This window comes from Trichechus manatus, unplaced genomic scaffold (genome assembly GCF_000243295.1).
Source record: "Trichechus manatus latirostris isolate Lorelei unplaced genomic scaffold, TriManLat1.0 scaffold00009, whole genome shotgun sequence".
Classification (NCBI taxonomy): domain Eukaryota; kingdom Metazoa; phylum Chordata; class Mammalia; order Sirenia; family Trichechidae; genus Trichechus; species Trichechus manatus.
Window position 1 is genome coordinate 5,589,053 of NW_004443945.1, and position 17,078 is coordinate 5,606,130.

The window sequence follows — 17,078 nt, forward strand, 5'->3', positions numbered from 1 at the left end:
GAGAATAGTCATTAGAAAGAATCAGAGGTCCAGAGGGCTTTTTCTTTCTTTTAATCATTCAGATGAGAGAGAATTGAGAATGTTACAGGCTAGAGAGATGGAACCAGTAGAAAGGATGAGTTTGATAATGAATGAAGGGAGACGTGACAGAGCAACATCCCTGAGGGCTGAAGGGGTGAGGTGAGGGCATCAACCTTCAAAAAGAATAGGAACCCTTCTTCTGAGTCCAGAGAAAAGTATAGGTTTGAATCCACCTTGAAAAAGACACAGGGGCTTTAGAGAGGTGAGATTTGGCAGAACGCTCCAGCTACTGTGTTCTGAAATCCATTCTCTCATTTGCCCCAAGGCCACACTCCCCAGGGGCACTCCTAGCCAATGACTGAGCGCAGCAGAGCTTCTAAGGCAAACCCATTCTCAGGAGCTGCAGGACTGCTCTGATGATTGAGCTTGGCTCAAGGACTCCGTTATGGCTTTGCTGAATCTTCCTTAGACAGTACAGCAGTCCTGGAAGCTTCCACTCAACCTTCCCTCCCTCTCTCCTTTACTCGAGGTCAGACCTCCACCGCGTCTGCTGGCTCTCCCAGCCTTCCTGGTTCCCTTCCTGTTTTATCTCACAGGTGTTTCTTTTAATGAAATCCTTACACATTTAGTCCTGTCAGCATCTGCCTCTCAGAGCATCCAGACTGACATAGCTGCCCCTAGACACGAGTGGATAAAACCAGAAAGGTTGAGCTAGGGAAACTCAAATCTCTCAGTGATAGGTGTTGAGCTCAGGGAGACCATGACAGGTCTGTGTGTGACAGCAAATGGGCAGGAGAGTGCAGGGAGATCCTCCTGGTCACCCTCTCTTAGAGGTGTGCAGCCCACTGTGACTGTCCACTACCACTAGGCATGAGGTGCATTCTCAGGTCCAGACAGATGGGACCACACAAGAATGGGTGTGAATACTGACCAACTGATAGGGAGGTAGTGGGCAGTAGCGAAGCTGACGGGATGCCCATCCAATTCTCTGAGTAGGAAGTGAGGTCAGCTACTGTGAATATGGGGGTGTTGGTGGGGTAGAACCTTATAAAGCAGAGGGTTGGAAGAGCTACTGTGGGGAAATGAAGAAAAAGCTGGCAAAGGTTGTGATGAAAAAAGAATGGTGGGAAAAAAGGACGAAGTAGCAGGGGAGGGAAGATGTTGTAGAGCCTTGTAGGCCATAGGATGATCTTTGGGATTTTATACTGTTCTGGGAAGCCACTGGAGGGTTTTGAGTTGGGGCACTTCCTGCTCTGATTTACATCTTAGAAGGACCATTCTGGCCACTATAGGGACCAGTTGGGAGGCTACTGCTGTCATCCAGGCAAGAGATGACATGGCTAGGAGCAGAGTGGGAGTACAACTACTGGTGGGTGAGACAGTTCCCCTCTGCTGGCTTCTTTCCTCCCAATGAAGTATGAACAAGGACATCAACTGAGAGGGGGCGAATGGATAGATGGGATCATGCCTTTATAGATAAAAGAGATGTGGAGAAGTTAAAGGCTAAATCATAAAAACTTAAAGTTTTTTTTTTTTTTTAAAACCCTTTAAACCCTGTTTATTTAAGAAAGTAAGAAGAGGCTTAAATCTCTATTTAAGCATTCTATTTTGAGCATTGGCTATGAAGACTTATCTTTGATAGTACAATATTTTTAGAAAAATCACTTTATATTTTCCTTGATGAAGGATCAATACCCTGCCCTCCTCCCCAATAATCATTTTTTTCTTTTTGAACTCATTAACTGCTGCAGTCCCTTTCTGGACGTAGCAGTAGTTACTGTTATGATTTGTGTCCCCTCAAAAGATATGTTGAAGTCCTATCCCCTGTGCCTGTGAATGTGACCCTGTTTGGAAATTGGAGTTTTATTTTGCCATGTTAATGAGGTCATACCCGAGTAGGGTGGGTCCTAAACCTATCCCTTCTGCATGGTGTCTTACAAAAACAGAAGACACACTCACATACAGGGGGAAGAGAGTGTGTGAGGATCTGGCTACAAGACAAGGAATGCTCAGGACTATTGACAAGGAAGGACCCTCCCCTAGAATTCATGCCCTGATTTGAACTTCTAGCCTCCAAAACTGTGAGGCAATGAATTTCTGTTCTTTAAAGCCACTTACTTGTGGTATTTTTGTTATAGAAAATACCCTAGGAAACTGATGTTATTCCCTGCCCACCAGACCCACAGGTTTTCAGCTCTGTAAAATTCAGTGTGTGTGTGTGCGTGTGTGTATGTGTGCATCCATGCATACACCCTTGTACAAAAGACAGTCCAGATGACAAAACTGCTTTGACAAATATTTGCCTTTTTAAACAAAAGCTGTGTCATATATTTTTATTAAATCATAGAAAACTCATTTGTATACAAATTGCTCTACTTCGGAGAAACTGGACTATTAAACAGCTGGGTAACAGAACAGTTGAAAGATACATCTCATTTCAAGCAGAGACAAGTATTAAGTTGTCACATTTCTTAAACAAACAAAAAATGAAATAATTGGTAACCGGGTGTTGGCTTTTTTCACCTTTAGGCCGAGAAATAATCTCTCTTACAACACCCAATTCTCTTTAGGATGTTTTCATTACTTAAATCAACCATAAATGTGAAAGACAGTGGACTGGAACTCTAAATACAAAATCAGTTTCTTTTTATCAACCACAGACTTTTAGAGCACCGCAAAGGCCAAGTTTCAGGAGATGGTGTTGTTTCACAGGACTGATTAAGTTCCCTTTCTACAACAGCAAACGTGTATAACAGCATGGAAAACATTTCAGAATAAGTTAAAATATTAAGACATAGTATGACAATAAGGTCATACTTTTCTTTCTACCAAGGAAATTCGTAAGTTCATCTTAATCTCACACATTTGTCAAAAGGATGGAGACCGAGGGATCCAGTGATAGTGAAAACTCATGACAGCTGTCAACAACCATATTCTTTTTCTAAATGCTGCGGTGGAATATATACAAATAGTCCTGGTCAGACTCAGGCTTGGGTTCATTCCACAGGGGAGCAAAACTAAGACTCAGAAGTTCGTCAAATGAAGACGGGCGGTGGTTTCGGTCATCACTTGTTCTGCCTTTCAGCAGAGATCCAGTGGGTATCCCGTGACATGTCTGCACTCACACCAAATACTCGCATAACATCAACACAAATTAAATAGTATCAAAATTATTTTTAAATTAGATTGAAGACCACTGTTGTTTAAATGCATGAAATATGTTCCCCTAGCTTCCTGAACTAGTGTTACAGATTAAGAATTAACAAGGAACACATTAGAGGCCAACCTCCTTCCTCTGAGAACTTCCTGGAGTAACATGAGACCTTTAGAATTTAAAAAAAAAAAAAAGGCAATTCTCCACTCCAAATGGAGGGATGGTCTCAGAGTCATTGTCCCCCAAACTCAAGTCTGGATTTATACTCACTAAAGAAGGAATGGAAAGTGGGATCTTTGGGGTTGGCTTCTCACTCTTGGTGACAGACTTCTTCCCCAACACACACCTGATCTTTAATACTGCCAGCCTCCCTTTAAACCCCTCTCCCAGGTCCTGGACCCCTGTTGATCTGCAGACCTGGAGCTCCCCCAGGGAATGTGTAAACAAATCTGGGCAAAATGAAGTTTCTGCAAGTTTTCTTTATGTCAGTGAAAAAAAACCTCTTGGGCTAAGAAAAATAATACTCAGAAGGGCTGCCTCAATGTCAGCTTCCCACTAGGCTTTGCTTTTGCTCATCCTGCTGTAGAAAACTATAAAGTTAAATCAAGTACTTTTAACCTGGTTTGCTTCAAATGGTATTCAACAAAGCTAGGAACATTTCTTTGGACTACCTTATTCCTGAATTAGAATGGATGCTTATCCAAGCATACTTGGTCCACCATCTTGTTACTGGAGGTGACTCGGAGATGAGGCCAGGCTTTTGTGCAGGTTGGGATTCTGGCTGTGTCTGTTTCGACTGCGGACAGACGAGAACATGGTGTTGCAGCCCGGCACTTTGCATTTGTGGAGCTGGCGGAGGTGTACAGTTTTGTAGTGGGCCCTGAAGGTCCCTCTGTTACTGTATGTCTTTTGGCAGAGGTGACATGTTATGGGCAACCCAGAAGGCAGGCTGGCCAGGCTCTGGTCAGCCTTCTCCATCAGGACACAGATGGGGTAGCCATCTTCCCCAGGGACAAGGCTCGGCCCTTCACAGTCCCCATCGCTGTCCTCCATAAGCATATTGCCCTCCTCGCTCGCCCCGTCGGAGTCCCAAGAGGAATAGCTGCTGCTCTCCGACTTCATGCTTGAGGTAGTGCTCAAATCGAGGATGGTGCCCTCACTTGGGGGGCCAGAGTTGTAGCTCTCCAGGCCGGTATTATGGACTTGGGTGATTGGGTAAACCAGACTGCCCATCCGACTTGTTCCCTTGAAGATGACAGATGTCTGGGAGGCTTGCTGTGTGAAAGCCACATCCTGATAGGCCCCCTTAGCCACATCTTTCAGAAGGTAAGCTGCATGGAAGTGCTCTTCACTGCTCTCCAGTGCTTCTTGGGTCAAAACTTTTTGGTGGAGGTTTAGGTTAGAACTGTGTCTAAAAGAGTGAAAAGATGGTTAGCAATGGGTTAGGCTGTTGTGTTTTTAAAACAGTCATCATTCTGAGTGGAGATACTAGGTAGATACCGGGAAAAGCTCCCATGGCATGGGAGAAGTGATGGTAAGGGGCTTAGGCCCCAGCAGGATGCAACGGGTGTTTAGTGGACACTAACCCACTGTCACTCACCCCTTGTCAGAAGTTAGCAGTCACCAGGAAAGCCAACAGGCTGCACACTTGGAATATGCTGATTTCCTCAGTTTCCACCATCTTGTTGGCAGGTAACTTCCTGTACCTCATCTATAGTTGAGAATGGCTAGACTACTTCAATAAGGCCAGTTCAACTGGGACACCAGAATCAGGAGATCCCAGGAGAAGGCTGGTCACAATCTATATGAAACTAAGCAGAGGACTTGATTTTAATTAAACTGGGAGTCCCTGGGTGGTACAAATCAGAAGGTTGGAGGTTCATGTCTACCCAGAGATGCTGCAGAAGAAAGGCCTGGTGATCTACTTCTGAAAAATCAGCCACTGAAAACCCTAAGGAGACAGTTGTACTCTGACACACATGGGGTCGCCATGAGTCGGAATCGACTCTGTGGAAACTGGTTAGCTGATTAGGAAATATTATCTTCCAGAGTGGCACTGTTCAATATGCTAGCCACTAGCCCTACATGGCTAATGAGCACTTGAAATGTGGCTGGTGTCATATATTGAAATGGTGGTATTTTGGATATACTGAATTAAATAAACTATATTATTTAAATTTATTTCACTGTTTCTTTTTAAATTTTTTTAAAAATGTGGTTATTGTGTGCCATCGAGCCAATTCCGACTCATAGTGACCCTATAGGAAAGAGCAGAACTGCTCCATAGGGTTTCCAAAGCTGTAAATCTTTATGCAGGCAGATCACCAGGTCTTTTGTCCCTCAGATCTGCTGGTGGTTTCAAACTGTTGACCTTTTGGTTAGCGGCCAAGTGCTCTAACCATCACACAACCAGGGCTCCTTATGTGGCTACTAGAAAATTTAAAGTTAGGTATATGGTCTGCATCACATTTCTATTAGACAGGGCTGGTCTGCAGCATTTGTCTGCAAGCACATCACCCCAGAAGTTCTATAGCTGTGGCTGAAAATCTGATCAACTGAAAATGTGTATGTGTGAATGTGTGCACGCACACGTGCAGAGTTTAGTTCATATTTGCAACGTTTCACTATATACCAGACAGAAGTTTTGCAAATGCAGCACTGTAAGCATACCACCAATCTGTTACCCAATGATTATTCCTAAAGGGAAGGTAATGAGTATCCATTATGGCACATGCCTTTTACTCATACGATATCATCTGGATATAACTTGTCAATCAACGGCCTTGCTCAGATAGCCTCTGGCTAACTTCTAACAAGCAAAACCAGCCCTTACCAAGGGGTACAATCTTAAAGGTGATAGGAAAACGATAGCAGAGAGGGACTGCATCTCCTCAAACACAGAACAGAATACCTGCCAAGGTCAAACTGGGAAAAACACCTTCACCAAAATAACTTAAGAATTGAACTTTCTCTTCTGAATCTCCAAAGACGTGTGTGTGAAGGTGGGACTTAATCATATTTCAAAAAAACAAAAAAAAAACTATAGAATTTACTCTTCAACTTTTCTATCTCCTTACACATTCTTTTTCTGGTCATAATCAGCATTATACTCCCAGATTACCCACTGTGCAAGCAACTCTTCTCAACTCCAACTCTGACCTATGATTATGTCAACATTTTAGGTTGAAGGGGGTGTTGTGTGTCGGCAGAAAACCAGACACTAGACTGACATACAGATTCCAGTACATACAAGTGGTTAAAAAAAAAAAAGGTCCCTGCTGCCCTGTGCTTAACTCCTGAGTGCCCCATAAATACCAAGAGCTAAATCGTGGGCTCCTCTCCCTCCCTCCTCAAGACCTGCAGGGTCAGACACATTTCCTGAGGCATCGCGTCCCAAGACTGGTGATTGTCACAACTGCAGAAACCATCTGGACCATGTGCCAGGCTTTCTGCTTCCAGGGCTTTGCTAAAGCCGTGCTCAGTGTCTGTGTCTCTCTTACCCCACCGACCTCTACCCTTCCCTCCAATCTTCTCCTCTGGCTTCCAACTTTAAATCAGTAGAGACCAGAGGTTCTCAAAGTGTGGTCTGAGTACCCCTAGTTGTCCCTGAGACCCTTTCAGGGGGTCCCAAAGGTCAACACTGTTTTCATAGCAATACTAACACATGATCTGCCTTCTTCACTCTCATTCTGTCATGTGCGTACAGTAGAGTTTTCCAGCAGCAATGTGACACGTGATCTTGCAACAGATCGAATGTAGAGGCAGATATGAAAATCCAGATGTCTTCTGTTAAGCCAGACATTAAAGACATTTGAAAAAATGTAAAACAAAGCCATTCTTCCCACTAAATTTTTGTTTTGGAAAATGTGGTTATTTTCCATAAAAATAAGTTATTTATGTTAGCACGTTATAGGTTTATTATTGTATTTAAGGGTGGTAATAAAGAAATATTCAGTTTTTTTTTAATTTCTAATATGGTAAATATTGATAGATATAAACCAAACAGACAAAAGCTCTAGAGAGGGCTTAGGTTTTAAGAGTTTGTAAAGGAGTTGTGAGGCCAAAACATTTGAGAGCCGCTGGTTTAGACACCCCCCTTCCTCTAGGAAGCCTTCCCTAACTTCTTGCAAAGTGTGGCTAGGTGCTCTCCTGTTTGTCCATGGAAGCCTACACTTCCCCATCCTAGCACTCACCACATTCAGCTGCAATGGCCTGTTGACTGGTCTGTCTCCCCCACCACACTGAAGGCCTTTGTGGGTGGGGACTGCGTCCCCAGCATCTGACACAGAAAGTGCTCAATACGTATTTATTGGCTAAATAAGCATCCAAGGTGCTGTCCTAGTCCCTTCTTGGTGGGTCCTAGTAACTACTGTTGGCAGTAGTTGTGGCTCCAGAAGGGGAAGTCAGTTGTCCTTATACCAACGCAGTTCTCATCTCTGACTCATAAAAATGGTGGTAGACCCAGGCCTGCCTACAAAGTCCTATCTAAAACGGTACCATCATAAGCCCCGAACTTCCAGGCAACATGGTGCTATAAAATGGTACCATCTTTATCAGAGTCTAGGTAAAATGCATTCTGAGTTCTAGACTACTGGGATTAGTAGTTTTTAATTTAAAATGTCAGATGCTTTTCTATGATGGGAGAGGAGGCTTGTATCTAACAATTAGGTAAGAAAATGTGAAATATTTTTTAAAAAAGTATCTTGAATTCAATATGCCTTCTAATTTAGTAGATATTGTAGGCTAGAACAGTATCATAAATATTAAGGGTAATCTCACTGATATGGTTATGTCTTCTTCATAAAAACCAAACCCATTACCGTCAAATTGATTCCAACTCATAGCGACCCTATAAGACAGAGTACAACTGCCCCATAGGGTTTCTAAGGCTATAATCTTTATGGAAGCAGATCACCAGGTCTTTCTCCCACAGAGCAACTGATGGGTTCAAACCGCCGATCTTTCAGTTAGCCACCAAGCACTTAACCACTGTGCCACCAGGGCTCCCAGTCTTCCTCATAACAAGAGCTTATTCATGAATACTCCTTCCTTGTAGACGGATGAAAGAGTGAAGGACTGGTTCACTAATTAGGCTAGCCTGGTGGTTTTAACTAATATCACTGTGCTCTATCCTGTTCACTAAAGACAAAAAGTGTGTTTCTAATAGGGCTTTGAAACAGTTTGTTCCAGTTCAGAACCCCTGCTGAGAATTTGCATTTCTAGCAAGTTCCCTGCTGAGAATCTGCATTTCCGCCTCATACACTGAATTGGAATCTACATTTTAACAAGATCCCCTGGTGATTCTTATGTATAACTTCCTGGGAACTTGTTAGAAATGCAAATTCTCAGCAGTTGTTCCAACCAGAACGAATTGGTTGGGAGACCTGGTTCCTAAGAGCCCTGTCCAGCAATGTGTGTGGAAATCTGTTATTTTTTTCTCCTTCTTAATAAATTGTTGTTAGTGCCATCAAGTCGGTTCTGACTCATAGCAACCCTACGTACAACAGAATAAAACACTGCTTGGTCCTGCGCCATCCTTGCAATCATTGCTATGTTTGAGCTCATTGTTGCAGTCACTGTGTCAATCCATCTTAATAAATTAACCAAACCCATTGCCATCGAGTCAATACCGACTCATAGCGACCCTACAGGACAGAGTAGAACCGCCCCATAGTTTTCAAGGAGTGGCTGGTGGATTCGAACTGCTGACCTTTCAGTTAGCAGCCAAGCTCTTAACCACTGTGCCTTTAGGCATTACACTTGGACTAAGTTAGTGGTGGTGGTGAAGTACTTAAAGTCAAGCTTGTTTGAGTAACTGCAGCACTTTAAAATTCTATGAACCATTTAGCATTTATCAAATTGCATTTCATCAAATAGCTGATCCTTTCCTTAAGTCTCTTAGGGTCGGTCCCCTTTGGTATGCTGGCTCTTCCCTGATAGGTTGGGCAGCAGGTGACATGAAGAGTAGTTTGGTGACTCAAGTTCATTATGAAAAGCATAAGCCTGGTGGTAACCCTGGCACCATCCTCTGGTTCCCTAGGGTGACGAGATAATCTCTATACTGGGCACTTCGTAAACAGTTTGTCTGTCATGAAAACCCAGCACCAACAGACTTCTCATCTTCCAACCACACACGACAGACTCTGAAGGAGGGCTTCAAACAGGTTCTTCCTAGTTCAATCATGGCTGAGGAAGCGACACCAGAACAGACCCAAATTTTTAAAATGTAGGTGAACCGGAACCATAACTGGAAAAATTATAGATCAAAGCCCTGCTAGAAACTTAATCTCCTTCTTAGAAACCAAGGGCAGTGTATGTGTTGCAGAGCAACCCAATCTCTTGCCTGTCGGATTCTGCAGAGAGTTGAAAACAGTGGTGTCCGGCTCCAAGACGGTGGCCAACTGCATCGCTCTCCTCAGTCCTGCCAATAATCTAATCTCACACATTAGGCTCCTGAAAGGGCTCATTACACCTCTTCCAAGTCTCCCATTCTAGGGCTTCGACCCATAATTTTCCCCATTCTGGTTATGGTTCCAGATCACCCAAATTTTAAAAATTCAGGTCTGCTTCATTGGCCGTGACTGAACCAGTTCAAAGCCCTGCTCTGAGGTAACTTGCCAATCTTTCGTATCTTAATATTTAAAAAATCTGCAGTGAAGAGGTTAAGTTAGTCTTCCTTTCAAATATAGACCGTTAACTAGAAATCAGAGAAAACGTTTCATTCAATGGACTTCCTATTATGAAATGAAAATCGGCATGTTTTAGGAGGCTCTAGTGATAATTTAAAAAGCTTCCTCCTTCTTCCTCTTCAAATCTTTTACAGAAGCTACTATGTGAGAACTAGTTTACGATTTCTTATCCCAAACCCTTGGGCTCAGATGTGTTTCTGAATTCAGAATTTCTCAGACTTCAGAAAGGCAGAATGGTGCACATACTTAATATTGTGTGGACACTCACCCATTAATACTGCTGTACTGACATATAGAAAAATTCACACTGAGGAGGAGTAAAAAAAAAGATGGCAAATCACCTCACACCATCTCAGGTCAGGTTTTGTGGCCAAATGAGTTTAGATTTTGGAATTGAAGATTCAGGGAAGTGGGCCTGTAGAACCATGTTTCTCAAACCGTGGTTCCCAGACCAGCAGCAATCAGCAGCACCTAGGAGTGTGTTAGGACTACAAACTCTAGACCTCACCCCAGATCAGCGGAAGCAGAAACTCTGAGGCTCAGGCCCAGCAGCCTGTGTTTGCACCAGCCCTCCAGGTAATTCTGATGCATGTTCAAATTTAAGAACCACCACCTTAGAAGAAATGATTGCCAGGCATGGCTTACCTGTCTCTGCTCCTGCGGGAAGGAAAGGTGGCGTTGCAGCCCTCAACTGTGCACAGGTGTGCTTCTTTCGTGTGCATGTTCTTATGGTGCATTTTCACACTGTAAGCATTTTTAAAGGTCTTCTTACAGATGTCACACTGGAAGCGGTTCTCTTCCTTCTGCCTTGCTAGTGCGTGCTGACCCACAGGCTCCAGTTCTTTAGAATCTTCGAAACAAGGAAACGTCATTCCCCTGTTGGATAGTGCACTGAAGAGGCCCCCGGCCAGGAGGCGCTGCTGCAGTTGGATGTAATCAGGAAAGGGACCGCGGGGCTCTATCCCAGGAGGGAGGTGATGTTCACAGCCACTGCCCTCAACCTCACCTGACACCAAGGTCAACGCTGGCTTCTGCTCAGGTTCCTTCTCCAAGTTGTGCGTGGCCTGCTCGGAGGTTCGGTGGATGGTTCCACGGGACTCGATCACTGATTTGAGATGGGAGGGCCTCCCTCCTTCAGGGAGAGGCCTACCCATACGTCCTGACGGCGGGCGCTGCTCCTCGGGTGCTCGGTCTGACCAAGGGCTGCAGGCCTCGGGCTCATCCTCGCTGACCACCTGCAGGGGCATGTCTTCATCTGAGCTGAGAGTGTGCCTCTTCTCGTTAGGGATTTCCACCGCTTCCTTCTCTATTTTGATAGGCATGCTGGACTTGCGGGATTTCTTCTTGGGAAGGGCATCGAATGGCATTTCATTTGAAACCAGCTGTTCTGGGATGGAAGAGGATAACAGCGGGAGAGAAGGCAGCATCCCGGGTGTGTTGGCCAGTTCAGCTGGAGTGGCCGGGCTGCGGTAGAAAGGAAGGACCGGCTGGACTGTCTTTAGGTTGGGAAACAGCACGCCATTGTGCCCAATGCTCGGGAAGGCTGCTTGGCCTTTGGCATCCTCCCCTGAGCCAGTGTAGCTGGGGAGAGGCCTACAGTCTGGTGAGGTCATGGGGAAACCTGGGCGCTTGTAGTTCTCAGCGCTGGCCAGGTTCAGGCTGTTCCGCAGATCTTTGTCCCTGTTGTTTCTGTTCATTGGCATGTGCAGCCGGGGGTTGGGGTTGGCGCTGTGGCGATTCCGGCTCCTCAGGGAACTGAACACCATGTTACACCCTTCGATGGTGCACTTATGCTTGATCTTCAGGTGCACGGCGTTGTAGTGGATCTTGAGAGTGCCTTTGTCGTAGAATGTCTTCTCACAGGCCGTGCAGAACACCCGGCCCTTCTTTGTGCCCAGGCTGTTCCTCTCGGGCTTCAATTTAGCTTCGGGGGACAACTGTGTCCTTTCAAGCTTAGTGACAATGTTGTATGAGCTGGAGTCACTTAAATGGGCACTCTCCTCCTTTTGAGTCACAGTCTCTGGACAGTTTAAACACTGCTCTTTTTCAACCTGAAATGGTGTGGAATTGGAAGTCAAGAAGCTGCTGTCGGGGAAGGATTCGTGGATTTCCTGCTTGGGGTCCTGACTTTGGTCCTGACCCTGCTCCAGCATAAACTGCTCTGGTAGTGAGCCTATCAGAGCAGGAGGTACGGGGTTGAAGAACTGGAAAGGCAGCATGAAAGCCATATTGTTTATGAGGTTCTCAAAGGGGTGTATATTGCTGGGGCTTCCTTTGTCCACAGGAGTGGGGAGGCTGGAACGCCTGTGGCTGCAGCTTTCGATGAAAGCCCTGATGTCCACGCTTGCTGTGGAAGGGGGTATGACAATGGGCTGCTCTTCCTTCTCTTGAATTGCCATGAGCTCGACAATGGACTTGGTCTCTCCAAAGCGGAGGAACTGCTGCAAGGTGGCCACTTCCTCCTCACTGGTCATGATGCTCCAGTGGTCCAAAACCTTTCCGGATGCATCCTAAACCCAAAACCAAACCAGAAGTAAACAGCATGATCAACTTACTATTCCATATCCTTTTCTCTAAGAATTTGGTCAGAACTCTTACTAGCCTACAGGGTACCTCTGAAATTATTAGAAAAAGATGCCTCCTCTGCATGAGCATAAGGCTTGATGAGTCAACCCCACTCACATACTCCCCTAGGCTAGAAACTTTGTACAGAAAATAAACTGCACAAATACAAGCAGTGGCCCTACATTTGATACAAAAGAGAGAAATAAAATTATATTACTTAAGCCCAATTCAGGGAAATTTGGTATTTATTTTCCAGCTTGTTTCAAACCAGTGGGTTGTCTTACTTTGTTGTGGCTGTGTGCCGTTGAGTCGATTCTGACTCGTAGCGACCCTACAGGGCAGAGTGGAACTGTCCCATTGGGTTTCCAAGGCTGTGATCTTTATGAAAGCAGGTGGATGCATCTTTCTCTTGTGGAGCGGCTGTTGGGTTCGAACTGCCAACCTTTTGGTTAGCAGGCAAGCACTTAACCACTGCCCCGCCAGGGCTCCTTTATCTTATGTTAGGCAGAATATTTTTCCCTCTAAAATTAAAATATGTGTAATTTGAACAACAGTAACTTCTTTAAAGAGTATAAACAGAACAATCAGGCCTAGATATAGCTCAAGTATTCATCTGCTGCACATTTAATAATCTTCCCAAGCAACTAACACCAGAAAACAAATGAACTTGTATTGATCTATTGCCTGTGTTCCCAAAGCAGAGCTGTAATTACACTGGAGTGTTGGAGATCTTTCAAACTCTAGCCAGGCCTAACTTTTCCTAAAACTACAATAAATATTTTATCGCAGAGCATGTATTTGATGGCCTACTGAGATTTTTCACAGTGCATGTAAGAGTTTTGAAGATGATGAGGAATGTAACATCATAAATTTTTCATGCAATAGAGGTTGAAGGTAATTGATTCCATATTTTTAATCCTAACACTAGAAAGCAAGATTATCAGGATCATTAAATATTGATCTGTGTCATAATGTAAGTTCATAATGCTACTCTACATAAAAGGTTGTTTCTAGCCTGCTGGAGGGCCCTACACTCAAGGTGAGCAAACATGTTTCTAGGGAAAGATTATGGGCTATAGAGTTAGAAAAAAGTGGGTTCAAATTCTAGATCTGCCACATAATACTAACAGAGTGACTTCCTGCAAGATTTCAAGTACTCTGAGCCTCTACCTTTTCAACCTGAAAATGGGAATAATATACATGCTATCTCATAAGGTTACTTTGCGGATTAGGGGCGACACGCATAGAGTCCAGGAGAGGATCTTAGTTAATTAATGGTTGTTATTAGAGTTCATTTTAACATTAGGGCCTATCTGATGAAGACTGTCATCTGTGTTAGTCTTGGAAATACATTCATTCCCCCATTTCATTAAAATTGTTACCAAAGTTAGCTGACATTTTCTAGTGTAGGGGCAAGAAAAAAATGCTGGAGCTGTTTCATGTTAGAAGAATGATATACATCATATCAGGAAATATGTTCTTTGCTTGGGAAAACACCTCAATGGTCTCTTTAGATATAAAACATGAGGCCTATCCCAATAGCATGGTCTAGAAAGAGAGATGAAACTACCCCTGCTAAATAAAGAGAGGAGAGAAGGAATGAAGGGCATAGAACACTGGAGAAAAGGAAAGACAATGTGAGGAGAGAGAGAACGAGCAAGGGCGTGAACACACAGGAATGTCACGAGAGGATGGAGCCTGTGAAGGAAAACCAGCAGTGGGATGGCAGAGGGCTTTAAAACACAAGGTGTGGCATGAAGCTGGAAGTTGTTTGCTGTGTGGTTCTGTGATATAAGCTTCTGTTCTCACCCCTAAACTCTTAGTAAAATCTGATACAGTGTCTTGTGTCACTAGGTATCAGTAACCAGTTGCCGATGTTGTATGTCAGAGTCAAACTGTGCTCCACAGGGTTTTCAATGGCTGATTTTTTTCCAAAGTAGATCACCAGGCCTTTCTTCTGAGGTGCCTCTGGGTAGACTGGAACCTCCGACCTTCCAGTGAGCATCTGAGCATGTTAACCATTTGCACCACCCACGAACTCTGTGTCAGTATGTAGTTTAGGGATAATAATAGAAATGGAGGTAGCACCCAAGATAGAGCAAATGGTTTACTGTGGAAGAGCTGGTTTTGTGAAACCCAAATCAGAGAACATACAAAGCTCCCCAACACTGGTGTTTCACAGAAATCTTGGGTAAAGCAAAGGACTCCACTCAGAAGATGACGCAGGGGTTCAAGCCATTAAAGACAATATTAAAGGGAAGGATGACCACCAATGGTTGTAGTACTGGTAGGCCAATGGGTTACATGCATTACATGGACACGGGTTTCAGAAGGCATTTTAGGGGAATGGCCACGGACCTGCAGCACATATCCACGAATGTAATCCTGAAGGGTCCAGTCCAAGGCATGGAGGATCTGGAGGACCTCATCTTGCTTTAGCACACTAAAGAGCCGGTCCAGTAGGATCTTCAGGCGAACAGGGATGGCCTGGGTCCCATAGAGCATGAGGCTGCTGATATCAAACACCACATTGGACTGGACAATCTCCACCTGGCTTGTTGGATACACAGGGGGGATCCTCAGCTTACTTAGAGCTGAAAAAACAAATTGAAGAAAGATCATTTTGAAGGCTACACTTTAAAGAGAAACACTGAATAAGAAGTAGACTACAGCTAACTCTCAGTCATTGCTCCCAAGAGAAAAAAACACGAACGTGCCTACGATTAACGACCTTAATAGCTATCAGGCTCCGAGTTATTCACAGGAATTGCTAAAATCAAATGGACTGGACTGACGGTCTTTTTTCCCTTTCATGTGGCACCTCTGAGCAGTGGATAGCCACAAATAGGGAAGGAGTAAAGGAAAGGGGGGAAAACACAGGCAGCTGGGGGATAATCAAGAGGATGGATCATCAGGAAGATTAGAGGCTGGAGGTGAAGAACCTGAGTTAGGGAGTCTGACAGATCCAGGTTTGAGCCCTAGTCTGATGCTTCCCAGTTGTCTGACTTGGCAAATCAAACCACCTAAATCTGTGCTGTCCAATACAACAGTCACAAGCCACGTGTGCCTATTTAAATTTAGCTTTAAATTAATCAAGATTAGAAATTCAGTTCTTCGGTCACACTGGTCACATTTCAAGTGCTCAGTAGCCACAAGTGGCTAGTGTAGGGTTGTCAAGATTTAGCAACGGGACACCCAGTTAAATCTGAATATGAATTTCAGATAAACAATGAATTAAATGGGATATACTTATACTAAAAATACTCATTGAGACATACTTGTACTAAAAGTTATTCATTGTTTATCTGAAATTCTAATTTAATTGGGCATCTTGTATTTTATCTGGCAACCCTAGGCCGGTAGCTACCATGCTGGACAGCACAGAACATTTCTATCAGAATGATAGTGCTGAATGGAGCAAATAAAACACCATAGAGTTGCTCACATTCAAAGAGATACTATATGTAAAGCTCTGAGCATACTGCCTGGCACATAGCAGTCACTTATGTTAGCTGTCATTTTTAGATATTAAATCAGGTCCTAAATAACTAGAAGTTAAGTGTTTAGAGGGAACAGCACAAGTCAAAAGAGGAGGAAAAAAATAATACGGTTACCATGGGCCACCCATCCATGTCTGCACTGCTCACACTGCCGGTGGTTTATCTTCCCGGGTTTGAAACTCAGGCAACTGCAGTTCAGAGTACAGCCGATAGCCTGCAAAAGACAACACGGTTATGCATAGCATTAAGTGATGTGTGGAACATGCATTGCGTTTACAAAACAAACCGCATTCCTCCATTCAGCAATATTCACTGTGCAATGTCTGCCCACTGTGTGCCAGGCCCAGAGAGGCATGTTCTACCCTGGGAAGACAAGCAGCCTGCCCGGCACCTGGAGACCATGAATACATACACAGGTACTCAACACGCGAGAATGGGCTAAAAACATCAGGACTTTTTAGTACGACAGAAAAGACTACAAGTTGGAAGAAAATACCTTGTTCTATTGTTAAGGGCACAGAAAGGGTGAACAGTCACATTTGCACCAAATCTCTAAGTTGACCAAAGCAGCAATCCTTAAAGGTTTACGTCTTGGAACAAGTAAAAGGGAGGGCTACGTGAACCGAGAATAATCCACATATGGAATTTGTTACTCCCTCCAAGATGTGGGAGAGGCTGAAAATCTAAACAGATTTGAGGACATGTAATGACTGACTAGGAGTCCCTGGGTGGTGCCAATGATTAAGTACTCTACTGACTGAAAGGTTGGTGTTTTGAACCCAGGCAGAGGTGCCTCAGAAGAAAGGCCTGGCAATCTGCTTCTGAAAGTTCAGAGTCTTGAAATTCCTATGGAACTGTCTGCATACGTGGAGTCACCATGAGTCAGACTCGATTCCACGGCAACTGGTTAGTTTGTTTGTTTTTGGTTTAATGGCTGATTGGAGTCCCTGGGTAGTACAACCATTAATGCGCTTGACTACTAACCAAAAGGTTGGACATTTGAGTCCTCTCAGAGGCATCTCCAAAGAAAGGCCTGGTGATTTACTTCTGAAAGACCATGGCCAATGAAAACCCTATGGAGCAGTTCTACTCTGACACATATGGGGTCGCCATGAGTCAGTGTCAACTCCACAGTAACTGGACGATCCC

The 17,078-nt window shown here is 44.2% G+C and overlaps 1 protein-coding gene across 2 annotated transcripts in view; it reads right to left on the reverse strand.

Annotated features, from left to right (window-relative positions):
- Window positions 1-3,804: 3,804 nt before the first annotated feature.
- The window catches only part of BNC1 (basonuclin zinc finger protein 1), a 29,587-nt gene continuing 16,313 nt past the window's right edge, over window positions 3,805-17,078 (reverse strand). The window contains exons 2-5 of one of the 2 annotated variants that reach the window (XM_012560018.2): window positions 16,044-16,143; window positions 14,788-15,023; window positions 10,510-12,374; window positions 3,805-4,586 (exon numbers count right to left, since the gene is read on the reverse strand). In XM_012560018.2, the coding sequence (XP_012415472.1) occupies window positions 3,902-4,586; window positions 10,510-12,374; window positions 14,788-14,934 (2,697 nt within the window). In that variant the 5' untranslated portion in view covers window positions 14,935-15,023; window positions 16,044-16,143 and the 3' untranslated portion in view covers window positions 3,805-3,901. The remainder of the gene's footprint in view (window positions 4,587-10,509; window positions 12,375-14,787; window positions 15,024-16,043; window positions 16,144-17,078) is intronic. The other variant, XM_004370681.2, reaches the window with a different exon arrangement.